The sequence below is a fragment of the Castanea sativa genome, chromosome 5, assembly GCF_040712315.1.
Source record: "Castanea sativa cultivar Marrone di Chiusa Pesio chromosome 5, ASM4071231v1".
Classification (NCBI taxonomy): domain Eukaryota; kingdom Viridiplantae; phylum Streptophyta; class Magnoliopsida; order Fagales; family Fagaceae; genus Castanea; species Castanea sativa.
This window is the reverse complement of record NC_134017.1, coordinates 46,871,129-46,889,111: the sequence shown is the minus strand read 5'-3', so window position 1 is coordinate 46,889,111 and position 17,983 is coordinate 46,871,129. Positions and strand designations below refer to the sequence as shown.

The 17,983-nt window shown below is 33.6% G+C and overlaps 1 protein-coding gene across 1 annotated transcript; it reads left to right on the top strand.

Moving 5' to 3' along the window:
- Positions 1 to 12,209: 12,209 nt before the first annotated feature.
- LOC142634419 (F-box protein CPR1-like) lies at positions 12,210 to 13,989 on the top strand. Its single transcript, XM_075808710.1, has 2 exons — positions 12,210 to 13,462; positions 13,763 to 13,989. The coding sequence occupies exons 1-2, from the start codon at positions 12,312 to 12,314 to the stop codon at positions 13,767 to 13,769; spliced, it is 1,158 nt and encodes a 385-aa protein (XP_075664825.1). The 5' UTR covers positions 12,210 to 12,311; the 3' UTR covers positions 13,770 to 13,989.
- Positions 13,990 to 17,983: the final 3,994 nt, after the last annotated feature.

Genomic DNA, 17,983 nt, shown 5'->3' with positions numbered 1-17,983 from the left:
TCGATCGATCGAATCTGCTTCTCAACCGATCGAAATTGTGATTAAAACTTTGGTCAACCACTGTTTGTTTCGATCAATGCTCAATCATTGTTGGATCAATCGAAGGTTTTTTCGATCAATCGAACCTAACTTTCGACCAATCGAAAATTGTGTAGAGAGTTTTTAAAATCATGAGTTTTCTCACGTGCTCAAGCACTTATCAAACTCTTTCTCTCTCTATCCAATCTGTCCAAGCTCCCACTCAAGATTTTTGTCGTTTTCCTCCGATTCTTTTGCAAGGTTTTTGTCTTCTTTGGCCAGTAAGACCTTTTTACCCTTCTTTTGTTATTTATTTTCATTTTTTTTCATGCATTAAATCATGCATTTAGGAGGGTATTTCGAACCTAAGATTTTTTGGGTTTTATGTTGATTCAAGCTTTTTTATGAGAAATTGATCACGGGGTTTTTATTATGGGATGTTATAAACATGATTTTTGTGAATTAATTTGATCAATTTGATGGTTTGTGAAAAATTAGAAAATCTAGGGCTTGAAATTACCTAAATTGGGGATTTTTTTTCAATTAAGTTTAATTTGATGAAATTGGCTTATTGGATTGATTAATTTGATCGTTTTAATGTGTTCTCTATCTTGTTTAATGATCAATTGGTCAATTTCTTGAAAATTGTACAAGTAATTTTTTTATAATTATTGGGGTTTTTCATATAAATTCTATGCTCAAGCCAATTGTGATTTTAAAGTTATATTGAACTTATTCTTACTACATTAGGGCATGCATCATTTGCTTACACTATTCATGCATCATATAGATTGTTATTTTATATAGTGTTTTGTGATAACTTGCAGTCTACTCTTGGTTTTTTCTTATTTTCTTTTTTGGTTCTTTTCTGTGTATCTTGTCTTTTCCTTAGCATCATGCCTAAGAAAACTAGAGCCAACAAGAAATCCTCCTCTTCTTCTGCTCCATCCTTTGAGAGTGAGAGATTCTTGAGTGAGAAACACCAAGAGATCCTTGAGACACTTAACCTTAAGAGGAACATTTGGGCTGAGAGAAAGGTTCTTTTAGATGAGCTTGATCTCGAGATTAGGAGGAACTTTAAGCGTAGGGGTTGGTTACCTTTGTTAGATATTTCTCACCCCCTTCCGGCTACCTTGATCAGAGAGTTCTATTTGAACCTCTCTGTCCACTCCTATGATGCTGACACTCTTGTGAGGAGTTAAATTCGTGTGATGAGTACACCATTACCCCTTCGGTAGTGGCTGCTGCTCTTGGAGTGCCTCTTGTTCAGCATCCTATCTACCCTTATGATGAGTCTCCTCCCCTAGACGACATCATGTCTTACATTATGCTTTTAGTCATGAAGTTATTTCCACAAAAAATAAATGTATGATCTGCAAATAAAAGATGGGAGACCTTCAAAGTATTATTAAGACAACTGGCTGGATCACTGCCTCACAGTCTAGTTCATGGCGGACTTTAACAAACATTTTGTCCTTGTTTTATAAGTTTCTTTATTTGGCGAGTTTGGCAATGAGGAGTTGCAGAGAGTGAGTTTGGTTTGAGGAGGAGGTCTCTTGAATGTTTTTTATTTGGGTGTTTTAATTGTTTTTAAAAATTAGAATAAATTCTTTAACTTAAAATCTACCTTTTTAATCCAGCTCATTTTTTTTAGCTGATGTTGTAACTCTAGCAATATACTCTTTTAATAATTGAATATATTTGTTCAAAGAGGTGCATTAGAATAGGATTCACTTTACCATTTTTAGAGCTTCCATCAGTTCCATGCAAGTCTTACAATGGGTTTCTATTTATATTGAAACCTTCTATAGTTGATTATCCATTGCTCATTGAATAGACCAAAAAATTGTACTCGCTTCTACTTCCTCTACACTACAATTTGGTATTGGTTTAATCCACTTGTATTGTATGACTCCCAATACAATTTTGTAAGCCCACTTTATCCCAGTATTGTATGGATCTATCTATCTCTATTCCTCTCCAAATTGGTAAGGGATTTTGGATATATCCTCCTTAAGCCAGTTGTCTCTACCTTTAAATTTGGTTCTTAATAAGTTTACACAAAAGCTATGGCGATTTGTGGCAACTTTCCAAGCTACGTTTGCAAGTAGAGACAAATTGAAGACTTTGAATATATGAAAGCCAAATCCTCCATGAATTTTTTTTTTGGTTGACAGAGCCTTTCCTGAGATTTCCAAGTAAGATACTCAATTCGGCCATTGGGCTCCCACTAAAAATTTTTGCTTCCCACATCAATGCTATTACACACTTTTTGTTGGAAGCTTGAAAGTTGACAGTGTAGATTAGAATGCTTTGGGCTACAAAGTTTATATGCGCACATCTCCCAGCCCACAATTATCTTAAAAGTTGACATATATTGTAGATTGGAATGCTGACTTGCTGAGTTTATATCTACGCTCTGTTTGTTTCAGCATAAACGTTTTTTGGAAAATAGTTCATTTTTCAAAGAGCATTTTCTAGAAAACTATATCATTTTCTAGTGTTTGGTAACGACCTTGAAAATGAGCTTGATGATGTTTTCTGGTGTTTGGTATGCAAATTTTTATTTTTATTTTTATTTTTTATATTTCTTGTATAATTTAAAACATGTGTATTATGTAAACCAACTAATATAATCAATATAAGTAATAAAAAAAACCAAGAATGAATTTGGTTTTCATACTAAAATTTTGACAATAGATACAATCAAAATTAGCTGTCAAATCTTCATGATCTCTACCACTCATCTTGCTCAAATATATGGACAGAAACATCCACACACACACACATACATACATATATAAATATATATCAACCATTTGTCTATATACATAAAATTGACAAGGAAATACATCTTTAATAAGTATAAATAACAATAACTTTTAATTGTCTACTCTTTTTGCTGGTATACTAATTGTCTACTATGGTCAACTACAAGTCTTTAATATTACTCAAAATTATGTATTCATACAATGTATCTACATAATATATCATCACTATATAGTATCTGCATAATTTATCTATCAACAAAAAAGATTATGCTATGTAAAAGCAATTTAGAGCCATATAGGCACTGTGTTTAAAATTTTCGTCTCTTACTTCATTCATTTATTCTTTTTTTTTATTTTTTATTTTTTTATTTTTTTAGCACTTTTATGTGCAAAAAAAACTTCTACCTAGAATCCATCAAACCAAAAATTTCTTAGAGAAAAAATAAAATCAAGTAAAGAATTGAGATTTTGGTAGAGAGGAATGAAATAATTATCGCTGCAAATATGTTCTCTTTTGCAAGTTGGTAGAGAGGAATGAAATAATTATTGAGCAATGAGGGAAAAAAATCTACTCAAAGAACTATGTTATAAAGGGGAAGAGAAATATGGAGTGAGAGTGAGGGAGAGAGATCTATGGAAGAGGAGAGACCAAAGTTAGTGACAGTGAGGGTGTGAGGAAAGAAAAGAAAAGAGAAGAGAGAAAGAGTGAGAGAGCGTATTGTGAGAGAGAGATTGTTTTCCAAAAAAAAATTTTGGAAAACAACCTATAAAAAACAAGCTTTATTTTTATTAAGATTTTTCATTGACTAAAGATAGTTTTCCGTTGACCAATTTTTTTTTGTACTACCAAACACTGAAAAATGTGAAAAACTATTTTTACAGAAAGTTTTCCAGCAAAACAAACAAATCGCTAATAATCAATTGGCTAGATTACTCACAACACATCATCAAATACCTCCCCAATGTTGGCAACACACTAAACTTGGCCCTGCAAAATAAAAATAAATCACCAACATGCATTAGAGGGCTTATATTGGGGGGCATTCAATTGGTATTTTTACTTCTTTAATTGCTGTAATTTTTAGCTAACTCTACTCTACTCCCTTCCACTTTCTCTCTCTCCCCCTCAATCCAAACTAGCCATAAGCCTAGAGAGAACCTCTTGACATAAGATCGGAAGGTCCATTGATAAGCAATGTGTAGAACGCAGATGAAATTCATTTAAGGAGTTTGGAATTTTTTTGCAAGAATACTTAGAAACAGTCACAGGAAAAGGACAATCAATTCGGATGTAAGATTTTTGAAGACCAGCTTTAATTTCCACCATCCCAGCATATGAATTTCTCTTCTTTCTAAAAATATGAATAAGCTCTAGAACAATTATGGTATTTTTGGCAATCTGATTATTAGGTACAAAAGCCGACTGTTGGGGTCTAATGAGTTTCTGCAATAATTTTCTTATTCTATTAAGAATAATATTTGTTATGGACTTGTGACCACATTGCACAAACTAATTCCTCTAAAATGGACGATGGAGCTTGGATTGATAATTTCAAAATTATAACAATAAATTTTTAATTATAATTTTCATAGCAGTGACTTGATCTCCAACTATGTGTCAATAATGTTTGAAGAATAGCCTCAGTTTATCATTAGGACTGGGGAATTTGAGAGAATTAATTTCAATGATGGCTGACTTAAGGCCCGTTTGGTTTAGAGGTATCTCAGTTTTCAAAACTCATAACTCAAACTTAAAACTCATAACTCTCTACTCAAACCTCACTTTCACTCAAAAATTACAAAACACCTGTTTGGACTCATAACTCAACTACATATCTCTACAACTTTTTGCTAAAACCCTGGATCCCTTCCACTAATACTGCCTAGTGTTGTTACTGTTGCTACTCGCGTCTCTCCATCTCTATCTCTCTATCTTCTCCCTCCCTTCAACCCACAACCACTCACTGGCGCCATCAACCACTACCAATCCACCACCACTAACCCAGCCACTAGTCACCATCAACTACTACAAACCAATCCACCACCATAAACCCAGCAACCATCAACAAAACCCATTCATTAACAAAACCCAGCAACCATCAACAAAACGCATTTATCAACCATCGGAAAAATCAAAATTCATTCATCAAAATAAAAATAAAACCCATCAACAAAACCCATCAACCATCAACATAACCCATTCATCAATTATCGACAAAATCAAAACCCATTCATCAAAATAAAAATAAATCCTAGCACTGGCGACAAAATCAAAACCCAACACTGGCGATCATGGTCTTGGTGTTTCGAGGCTCCCGCTTTGATGGTGGTGGCGGAACTGGGCTGAACCAGAGAAAGGAAGAAAGAAAGAACCAGACAAAGATCCAGAGAAAGGAAGGAAGAAAGAAAAAACAGAGAGAAACAGGAGAAAGAACGAAAAAAGAAAAAAGTGGGAGAAGAAAGAGAGAGGATAAAGTAAGAGAGAGAGGTAATGCCCTCAACACATATGGGCCCCACAAAGGTAAAAAAATTTACAATCCTGCCACTGAGTTTTGTAACTCAAAAACTAAAAACACCAATTTGGTGTTTTCGATTTTCATCACTCTCACTCAAAATTTTTTAGTTTGAGTCATGAAAACAAGATTAGGAAATCAAGCCAAACAAAAAAAAATTGTGTGGATCCCATGTTTTTTGATAACTCAGTTATGAGTTTTGGATCATATCACTTAAAACACCTCTAAACCAAACAGGCCCTTATCCTCCTTTTATCAAAAAAAAAAAAAAACTTTTCCTCCCGATTGATACATGGCTGAAGGATAGTATCAAGATTAATTTTATGTGAAGGATATATATTGGGGACATATAAGTTAAAGAACTTGAGAGTTAAATAGGTTTCAATGTCATGCTTAGAAGTCAGTTACCCGAGTTATTTTTTATGGCCATTATCCGATTCTTTTTCCTTTGGATGATAGTGAAGAAAGTGGAAAAACTTTATAGTTTTACTATGAAGCACGGGTGCGTTTCGGGATTCGGGTGCGGGTGCGGGAGCGGGTGCGGGACTCGGCAATTTTTGAAAAAGTAGGGTGCGGGTGCGGCGGAGTGCGGCGATTAAAAAATTATTAAAAATATTTTTATTTATATTTTTAATATATTGCTAAACATACTTTTTTCACATTATATAAATATATACCAAATTTAAGAACAATGGTAAATAATAACTAGAATACAGAGAATAGGAGAGAGCCTAGCTGAAGAATGAAGGTAGAGAGTGGGAGAGAGGCTCAAGAAAAATGAAGAGGGAGAGGGTTGGGTCTTAGTTTTTTTCCAAACGGTGCGTTTGCACCTCTTTTTTTTTTTTTTTTCCAGCCATAAGCACTTGTTGTTGTTGTTTTTTTTTTTTTTTTTTGAATTTCGGCCGGTATCGGCCGATTTCGGCAGATTTCGGCCAGTATCGGCCGATTTCGCCGGTATCTGCCGATTTCGGCCGGACCGATTTCACCCGATTCGGGCCGAATCGGCCCAATTTCGTGCGCGTCGGCCCGAATCGGCGCCTTATCGGCGCGAATCGCGCCGAAAAAAATAGTTTTTTATTGCCGGACGCGACACGGACGCGCAGGCAGCGGCGTCGCCTGCGCGTCGCCACGTCCGACGCGGGTGCGGCGGCCCAAACGCCGCACCCGTGCTTCATAGTAGTTTTATAACCTCTTAGAGACAGAGTTCCCTTGATTTTTTGTTTTCCTAATAGCACATTCCACAATAACCGTTTCTGAAGCTCAATCGGTAGGTTATATTTGAAGAGAGCATTTTACTCCAACTGATCCCTCCTTTCCATATTGTCACTCCTGCTTGTTCTGATCCAAATGGCTTCATACCAAAAAGGTATTGGAGAAAAGGTTTCATGCACATTGGTATTTTACAGTAGAGGGAAGGGATCAAATTTAATGGTAGTGAAGTATGTATATAATATCAGCCTTAGAAACAAGTGTCTAATCCTCATTACAGACACCTTTGTCCTTTTCCAACCTCTCCCTTATGCAACCCTTCCCCTATCTATTATTTGGCCCAGTATACTTTTTTTTTTTTTTTTGAGAAGCATTTGGCCGAGTATACTTAGTTCCTCTGGAATGCAAATCAATAGCACCACACCAAACATAACATCTCGCAGCCCATTGTAAGTAAGTCCAAATCTTCTGTCCTACTTTTCCTGCTTTACTTTATACTCCACCAATAAAAACTTACCACGTGTTCACCTAAATAATTAAATACTATCATTATTGACTTATTAATGCTACTATTATTAATTAATAGTAGTATTTAATTAATTAGGTGAACATGTGACAAGTTTTTATTGGTGGAGTATAAAATGGAACAAGAAAAGTGAGACAGAAGATTTGAACTCATTGTAAGAAGGGCTTGCCTCAACATTGCCTTATTTCTTTTCCTTTTAAGTAGAGTTAAATCTCCAAGATAGAACCAAGGGCCGTCAAAACAAGACACTAGTATATATATAATTTTTTTTATTTTAAAAAATGTTGTATTATTGAGTGGATAAAAAAAACTTTAATACAAATAACTTAAGTATTTAACCACTTTTTAAATAGAGAAAAAAAAATACAAGAACCAATCTGCCCATATCAGTTTCTTCACACACCAAAAAAAAAAAAAAACCATTACATTTTTTCAAGAAATAAAAAACGAAAATTTCTAATTTCCTTTGCAATTTCCACCAAATAATATTAATATAATACTATTACCATACATTGTAGTAGTAAACAAATTTTATCTATATATAGGCTAAAAAATAAGGATATTTTTTTCCTTTCTCTTTTTTCATCTTCCAATGATAGATAGGATATAGCTATTCAAATGACATTCAAATATTAGAAATTGAAAACGTATATTTGATACTAATTTGTTTTTTTTTTTTTTTGGTGAAAGAAGATAAGGAAAAGTATGCGATTCTCAATAAACAAATAAATAAATAAGGAAAGGAATTTTGTTGTCATTTTATTGATAGTTGTCACTAAACGTTTGAATTTTGCATTAACTAACTTAAAAAAAATTAAATTTTTATTAAATTTCAATTTCAATTTAAAAATAAGAAAGAGGGTAGTGAACCATATTGTGCCGTGAATATGTTAACAAAATATATGCAATAGAAGGAAAATAAGGAAAACAAAAGGAAAAACTTTTAAATGTACCTATAAAGACTCTAACCTATCAATACGTAGAAGTTGTAGAACCATTGACAATTATAATTTTTTTTTTTTTAAGCCCAATTATAATTCTATATAGGAGGCAAAAGTGAAATAGACTCAACAGTATGATTTATTCATACCCCTAAATTTCTATTGTGTCTTTGATATAAGGAAAAGTAAAACAAATATTATTTCCTTTTATAAGATTTCTAAATTAATGATAAGAATATCCTATGATTTATTTCTCTTATGTACCAAAATCATATCCTTCTATATAATATTTTTAAATTAATTCACAACTATACATGTGAAACCATTTTCGTAAGATTATACTTTCTTAAAACAAAAATAAAAATTTATAATACTATAAAATAAAGGAATGAGATCAAATTAATTACTCTCCTAGCCACTCCATCATTAATCCATATTGTGATCGGGCTACAATGCTCTTTGAATTTATCAGGAGATGAAAGCTATACACTAGGTACTGATGTAGAAGAGGTTGTGATTCTGTGAATGCTAAAAAAAAATTTAAAAATGAAACCTTATATTTTTAGTGCTCAAGCTAAAATAATTTTCCATAAATTTTAAAACATGCATTTGACTTTCACTTGTATGGAAAGTACTAGATTAATGTTATTTTCTCACAAAATTTTCTTAAAATTTTATAAGGGAATACGTTATATAAGGATGTATTATATCAATATTCTTATTAATTACTAATTGCTTTTCTTTGTGCATGTCTACTTTCCTATAAGATGCATATTGAAGTAATTTGCAAGATTATGCCAATCATTTCTATTTTGGTTTCTTAATTTATTTGATCATTTGTACATATTTAGACAGTTTAAATTTGTTTTTTTGACCTTTAATTAGAATTTTTGTTTATAGCCTAGAGATTCAAAAAATAATTAAACATGTATTTGACACTTAAGTAATAGACTAATATTATTCTCAAAAAAAAAAAAGTAATAGAATAATATCTTTTCAAAAAAAAAAAAGTAAGAGACTATAGAAGCAATTGGATATCAGGTAATAAATAAGATTTGATTTAAATTAGAAAAATATAAAACTAATGACTAATGTCAATGTAAAATAAATGGTTAATCAATATTTTAAGAAAATGGTTAAAATTAATATATATATATATATATATATATATATATATATATATATATATATATATATATATAATGTCAATTTAAGATTCTATCACTAGAAGAAAAGAAAAAAAAAAAGAACCAAAAAACCAAGTTCGAGTAGGGTATGGATATCCATGGATAAAAATCTGAGTAACAATTGGGTATGAGTACTAATTGGGTATTGAAATTGGATATTTATGGATAAAATATTCAGGTTAGGTTTGGGTATATCACTGGAAGAAAAAAAAAAGTAATAGACTAATATTATTCTAAAAAAAAAAAAAGTAATAAACTAATATCTTTTCAAAAAAAGAGTAAGAGACTAGTAGCAATTGGATATCAGGTAATAAATAAGATTTGATTTAAATTAGAAAAATATAAAACTAATGACTAATGTCAATGTAAAATAAATGGTTAATCAATATTTTAAGAAAATGGTTAAAATTAATATATATATATATATATATATATATATATATATATATATATAGATATAAAAATGTCAATTTAAGATTCTATCACTAGAAGAAAAGAAAAAAATAGAACCAAAAAACCAAGTTCGAGTAGGGTATGGATATCCATGGATAAAAATCTAAGTAACAATTGGGTATGGGTACTAATTGGGTATTGAAATTGGATATCTATGGATAAAATATTCAGGTTAGGTTTGGGTATATCATTGGAAGAAGAAAAAAAAAAAAAAAAGAACCAAAAAACCAAGTTCAAGTAAGGTATGTATATCCATGGATAAAAATCTGAGGAACAGTTAGGTATGAGTACTAATTGGGTATTGAAATTGGATATCCATGAATAAAATATTCAAGTTAGGTTTGGGTATACTTGACCCAAACCTAATCCATAGTTATCCCTAATTAGGGGTTGAGTCACCACTAATGCAACAAAAGGACGTGACCTATGATAATGATAGAATGACTCGAATAATCCACTTTATAACAAATAATTTTTTTAAAAAAATCCACAATATTATTATCCTAATTTCTAAACACTTTAATAGTATTTCAGTACAATATTATGAACAATCTTGGGAAATAAATTATCCTTCCTTATTATCCTTTGGGATTGAAGAACTGAGATTTCATTTTTGGGTGTATTCTTTTGTTTTTATGTTCACGATATTCTTAGATTTGAATTCATATTTCTTTTGGTTTTTAGAATTAGTTGAATGTATATTGATTGTTGTGGAAGAATTTGTATACAAATCGGGAATAGAAATTCTTTGAGCTATGTTCATCGTTCTTCGAGTTAGCATTTTAATTTTAGTTTTCCCTTTTCTTTGTTAGCATTTTTGTGTTCTAGGTTTTATTTTTGTGTTCTTGGGATTAAATTTTATAAGTTTGTGTTTTTGTATGTTCATGTTCAAGATGAACCCAGGTATAAATTAATGTGTTTTTTGGTTTTTAATTGTGCTTAATAAATTAATTTTGGGGTAATTACACTTAGAAATGGCAACAAGTCAGGTTTCTTTATCCTTGAACCTGTCCCACCACACGCCACATGTAACTTGAACCCGCCCTATTAACTAAACAAGCTTTTTTTTACCCCTATATCCACCCCTATGGGCCTCGCGAGCTCCGCCCCACCATTCTCCTTCAGGGACCAATCTAAAGGCCCTAAATTGTGGACCAATCAAGACATTTCTATATATATATATAAAAACAAAACAGAACATATCAAACAACCCAAGTATTCTTTGCCATCACAAACTTGAGTGTTTCCTTTTTTTCATTGAAATTTAGTAGTTGCAAATGAAGAGGAGATGACTTTATTACAAGAACTATATTACACAAACCCAAAAACATAAATATTCAATTGGTTTAGATATGGAAATGAGCCCTATAAAAAAAAAAAAAAAAAGTGGAGAATGAATCCATGACTGTGAGAGTGAGTTGCCGTGAGCAACAGAGGAGGAGTTGGCGTTGATGGCGTCGTGACGAGGTGGAGATGCAGGGTTGAGAGAGTGAGAGTGAGGCCGTGAGGGACTAAGGGTGGGTCAGTGAGAGTAAGAGCTTAGGGCGGTGGTGGCTGAGAGAGTGAGAGTGAGGACATGAGGGACTGAGGGTGGGTCGGTGAGGGTGAAAGCTCGAGGGAGGGTGGTGGTTGAGAGAGTGAAAGTGAGAGTGATTAGGGTTTTGGATATAGTTAGAGGTATATATATATATACTTACGTATTTTAGTAATTTAAATTTATATGGGTTTGGGGTGGGTCCACATAACACCTGCATTCGACCTAAACCTGCTACAGGTTGAATTAATTAAACCGAAATTTGCCTGTAATGTTTCACGAGTCAAGTAAAACCCACCCTATTATGGTCAGTCGGGTACCTGCAGGTCACGTAAATTTTGTCATCCCTAATTACACTATCCTTCCTTGAAGTTTTAGAAAATTACACTTCACCCCAAACTTGAAGGGAAAAAATATTTTCTCCCCTTGACATCTAAGTTACCAAATTTTGTTAAATTAATATTAGAAATTTTATGTACTACGAAGATACTTGCTCTTTACTTAAGGGTAGGTTTCCAAGTTTATCATACTTCATAATTAAAATTCATTATTTTAAATTTTTAATTAAAATGTATTTTAAAATAATAAGTGTGAATTTTTCTTATTATTATTATTTTCAATGTATTATGTAGATATTTGTCATTACAAGTGTTTTGGTGCTTGATAAATTTTGTATTTTTATTCTAAATTTATAATTTATTTTTTTTACTAACCATGATTAAACTTTAGTAAAATGATTCTTCTAAAAATTTAAAATATTTTATTATAAAATTTCTCCAAACCTTAACGGAGGAAAATATTTTTTCTGGTTGAGTCATTTTTCCAAATCTCAAATAGAGGAATATAAAAATTATCCCATTAATTTTTAAATAAGATGCTGAGCGGATGCGAATCGTTTCATTTCATTTTAGAGATTGATTTGAATTTTGAATCGAGGGGGAAACGGGTTCCGTTATCTCATTTCACCGCTCGCAAGGGTCGAATTAGTCAATTTACATGACCCACATCAAGTACTACTTAAACTCTTTCAAATCATTTGTTTCTGCAATGCAAACACCTTCCCTGCACAATTACCAACAACTTCGCCTTTCCCTCTACCTTTAATCAAACCTTTCAACTCCCTCCTTTACATTTATAGCCACCATTCAATCCATTTCCAATGATGTCGAATTTACTGCAAGAGCTAATCGCCGAGATACTAATCCGATTACCAGTGAAGTCTGTGGTACGCTTCCTCTGTGTGTCTAAGGAATGGTACGCCCTAATCACCAGTTCATATTTCATCAAAATGCACCTCAAGTTCTCCATTGAGACCAACAGAGACCGCACCCTCATCCTCAACGAAGAGGACTTCGCTCCTGCTTCACATTATTTCTCCGCCGTTCAATTCTCATCCAAACACAATCGGTTCGGCAAGACCGTTGAAATCTACCAGCCGCTACTAAACTGGGTCGTCTCGGACTATTGCGACGGCTTGGTTTGCCTTCACAAGGGGCACGAAAAGCAAGACGTCGCTATTTGGAATCCATTGGTGAGGAAGTACAGGAGATTTCCTTTTGAACCAATTGAGGAGCCCTCTGGTTTGTCGGATGTTAGGTTTTCCCATTTAGCATTCGGGTACGATCCGCATAACGATGATTATAAGGTGCTGAGAGTTATAGAGTTTTACATGGAAGATATGATTGGGATGGAGTTTGAAGTGAAGGTGTGTAGTATGAGATCACCCACTTGGAAAAAAATTGATGAACAATGGCCCAACATGGTGATATGTTGCTGGAAGTCGGTGGCTTTGAATGGAGATGTGTATTGGTTAGTGGCTGATCGAGATGGGCAGCATCGGATGTCACTTCTCGCTTTCAATCTCGCCACTGAGAAATTCAGGCTCTATGGGACGCCGGTTCCGCTAGAAAACTATCTGTCTACGTTTTTGGATGTGTTGGGAGGACTCCTCTGCTGTATTGTTCATGATTACACGTTTTGTGATGTTTATTTGATGAAAAAATATGGGGTGGAGAGTTCTTGGACTCGGATTTTTAAAATTGAGAAAAATGTACTGTGTCGGGACTTTGAGTATTTCAGGACTCTAATGTTTTCCACCAATGGCAAGAAGGTTCTGTTGGAGGAGCACCCAGAATGCGGCCGTACGAATCTTATTTGGTACGACATAGAAAAGAAAAGATGCTACAGGGTTAAGAATCGGAGTTTTCCATATGTGTTTAAGGTGGCAATTTGTATCGGGAGTCTTCTTCTCCTTGATGGTGATAATTTGATTGATCCTACGCAGAAAGAGAATAAGAGGAAGAGGAAGAGGTAAAACAATGGAGCTTAATGAATTATATTTTTGTTTGTTTAATTGGCTGTCTTGGTCTTGGTTTGCATAACTGTCTTGAAGCAGTGGGTGTTTAGAGTAAGACTTGATAACTTGTTTGAGTTTTATGAATTTGATTTTATAGGCTCTTTCTATTGTTCAATATAGATCTTTGATCATGTAATTTTTAGGAGAACTTTGTGTACACATCACATCTATTTTAATAAAATTTTAGTTACTTGTAAAAGAAAAAAGGGGACTAGATTTCTAACACGTGTTTTTTTTTTTTTTTAATTTGCCAGGAATTGAAGTCCATCAGAATCTGTTGGGAAAAGCATTAAAATGCAAAAAGGATAAAGAGGCGATTGTGGAATCGACTTTATCTTCCAAAAGTAATATTTAATTATTGATTTTGTGGTGTTGACTAGCTATATCAAAAGCTGGATTATGGTATATTTAGCTATTTTTTCTCATCTTGTCAATCTTTTTGAAACTTATGAATGTCTAATATGATAAAGCTTGTTCTTGGAAGATTATAGTTGATCGGTTATATCTCATATCCTGATTAGGTCTTATTATGCCTAGATTCTTTAGTGGAAATACTATGACTCATCAATTTTTGTGGTAGTTATAAGCAACCTTAGTGTCTCATGATATACAAGAGTAGTTTGATTAAGGAATTAAGTACTAACTGTATGTAGGAAACAATTTTTAGGCTATCACTATTTTTGGGAATGAGATTGTAGCTTTTTCCTTGAGATTCATGATTGGTTTGCTTTCTTGAAATCCTAATGTATTTACAGTTTGTTTAAGTCCTTCAAATGTCTGTTTGTTGCGCTCTCTCTACAAGGGATCACATTCCAAATTTCTCCATTTTGATGCCTGCCAAATTGCCCCTTCCAACAAATCAATTACCTTGTAAGGCATGCATAACCCACTGCACCCCAAAGAGACCAACAACCTCTGGCAATATTACAGTGTAAAGTATTAACTAAGGTGATCAACTGATTCTCTGTTCTTCTTGCACATGCAGCACCAGTTTACTACCACACTTTCCTACTTAAATTATTCAGTAGGGATTTAAACCCTCCAAATACTCTTCCAAGGAAAGAAATGGGCATCTCCAGTATTTCTCTCAACCCCTTCTAATATGCTTCCAAAGACGTACTCCATAGGGGACACATCTCTCCCTCAAACACCATCCATTCCATTCAATACCATATTTGTCATCCACTACCTTCCTTCAAAGCGCATATTTCTCTTTGGCATAATGCCAAAGCTGCTTGCCCAACAAAACTTTACTTGAAAACAAAAAGCTTTTTACGCCCAAATTGCCATATGGAAAGTTTCTAAACTACCCACCCCACAAAAACTCTCTTTGAAGTTTCTAAATACAAAATAAATACGCATAACAATGCCAACTTGAAAGAGACAAGAAGCAGGCAAACTGGAAAGTGTTCATTTTATTTGAGTGAGCCTACCACCCTTAGAGAGATAAATCTTCTTCCATCCCACTTAACTTCATTCCACCTTCTCAAGAATTGTTTCCTAAATTACTTTAGATTTAAATCTTTCACCCAACGGAAGTCCCAAGTATCTCATAGGCAGACGAGTCACAAGAACCCTGCATCTTAGGATTTGAGCCAATTCTTCCACCTCTGAAAGACTACCAACTGGAGCCTTTTCAAATTTCCTCAAATTGATTTTTTTACCTAGATACATCTTCTAAACATAGCAGTGCACACTTTTTGTCATGAAGTTATTTCCACGAAAAATAAATGTATGATCCACAGATAAAAGATGGGAGACGTTCAAAGTATTATTAAGGGTGTTTCCTACCAAAAAACCAGCAAGACAACTGGCTGGATCACTGCCTCACAGTCTTGTTCATGGCGGACTTTAACAAGCATTTTTTCCTTGTTTTATAAGTTTCTTTGATTGGCGGGTTTGGCAATGAGGAGTTGCAGAGAGTGAGTTTGGTTTGAGGAGGAGGTCTCTTGAAATATGTTTTTTATTTGGGTATTTTAATTGTTTTAAAAAATTAGAATAAATTCTTTAACTTAAAATCTGCCTTTTTAATGCAGCTCATTTTTTTTAGCTGATGTTGTATTTCTTGCATTATACTCTTTTAATAATTGAATAAATTTGTTCAAAGAGGTGCATTAGAGTAGGATTCACTTTACCATTTTTAGAGCTTCCATCTGTTCCATGCAAGTCTTATTAGAATTCTATCAAACCCTTCTATAGTTGATTATCCATTGCTCATTGAATAGACCAAAAAATTGTACTCGCATCTACTACCTCTACACTACAATTTGGTATTGGTTTAATCCACTTGATTGTATGACTCCCTATACAATTTCGTAACCCCACTTCATCCCAGTATTGTATGGATCTAACTATCTCTATTCCTCTCCAAGTGGGTAAGGATTTTTGGACTTATCCCCCTTAAGCCAGTTGTCTCTAACTTTAAATTTGGTTCTTAATAACTTCACACATAAGCTACAGTGATTTGTGGCAACTTTCCAAGCTACCTTTGCAAGCAGAGACAAATTGAATACTTTGCACATATGAAAGCAAAAAATCCTCCATGAATTTTTGTTTGGTTGACAGAGCCTTTCCTGAGATTTCCAAGTAAGATACTCATTTGGCCATTCGGCTCCCACTAAAATTTTTTGTTGCCACATCAATGCTATTACACACTTTTTGTTGAAAGCTTGAAAGTTCAGTGTAGATTAGAATGCATTGGGCTACAAAGTTTATATGCGTACATCAATTGACTAGATTACTCACAAGTCATCAAATACCTCTCCAATGTTGACAACACACTAAACTTGGCCCTGCAAAATAAAAATAAATCGCCAACATACGTTAGAGGATTATTTTTTGGGCGGGGTATTCGATTGGTTTTAATTCCTCTAATTGCTGTAATTTTTGGCCAATACTATTTTACTCCCTTTCACTTCCTCTCAATCCAAATTGGTCATAAGCCTAGAGAGAACCTCTTGACATAAGATTAGAAGGTCCATTGATAAGCAATGTGTAGAACATAGAAAAAATTCAAAGGAGTTCAGAATTTTTTTTTTTTTTTTTGCAAGAATACTCTGAAACAGTCATAGGAAAATGACAATCAATTTGGTTTGAAGACCAACTTTAATTTCCACCATCCCAACATTTGAATTTCTCTTCTTTCTAAAACTATTAATAAGCTCTAGATCAATTATGGTATTTTTGGCAATCCGTCTATTAGGTACAAAAGCCGACTGTTGGGGTCTAATGAGTTTATGCAATAATGGTCTATTAACAATAATATTTGTTATGGTTTATCAAAAAAAAAATTGTTATGGACTTGTGACCACATTGCACAAACTAATTCCTCTCTAAAATGGACGACGGAGCTTGGATTGATAGTTTCAAAATTATAACAATAAATGTTTAATTAATTTTCATAGCAGTGACTTGATCTCCAACCGTGTGCCAATAATGTTTGAAGAATAGCCTCAGCATATCGTTATGACTGGGAAATTTGAGAGAGATAATTTCAATGATGGCTGACTTAACTTCCTTAGGATTGGTTAACTCCAAATCAAATAGTTTTCCTCCTGAGTCATACATGGCTGAAGGATATTATCAAGATTTTATCTGAAGCATAATTAAAGTGGACTATATAACTTAAAGAACGTGAGATTTGAATAGGTTTCAATGTCATGCTTAGAAATCAGTCACCTGAGAAATTTTTTATGGCCACTATCCGATTCTTATTCCTTCGGATAACAATGAATAAGTGGAAAAACTTTGTAGTTTTATAACCCCTCAGAGCCATAGTTCCCTTGATTTTTGTTTACACAATAGCACGTTCCACAACAACCGTTTCTGAAGCTCAATTTGTAGGTCATCTTTGAAGAGAGCATTTTGCTCCAAATGATCCCTACTTTGCATATCCTCAAATCGACTGTAGTAAACTATTGATTCCATGGTTGCAATGGAGAAAACAATCTTTATTCCATATCTTCACTCCCACTTGTTCTGATCCAAATGGCTTCATACCAAAAAGGTATTGGAGAAAAAGTTTCATTCATATTGGTATTTAATAGTAGAGGGAAGGGATCAGATTTCATGGTAGTGGAGTATACCAGCCTTAGAAACGAGACTAGTCCTCATTTCAGACACATTTGTCCAACCTCTCCCTTATGCAGCCCTCCCCCTACCTATTATTTGACCAAGTATTCTTACTTCCTCTGAAGTGCAAATCAATAGCACCACACTCAAACATAACATCTCGCAGCCCATTGTAAGAAAGGCTTGTCTCAACATTGCCTCATTACTTTTCCTTTTTGAGTTAGAGTTAAATCTCCAAGATAGAACCAAGGGCCGTCAAAACAAGAACACTAGATTTCTCAACTGCTTTCAGACTTTCTTTTTGTATGACACATATGGAGAGCCATAAAAGTCAACCAGAAGCTAAGGCTTATCATGCACATCTGAGTTAACTAACATACCAATTAGGTTACTCTCACGTGTAA

What these genes read in the sequence shown, in the direction of transcription:
- LOC142634419 (XM_075808710.1), top strand. Translation starts at nt 12,312, where the DNA reads ATGATGTCGAATTTACTGCAAGAGCTAATCGCCGAGATACTAATCCGA.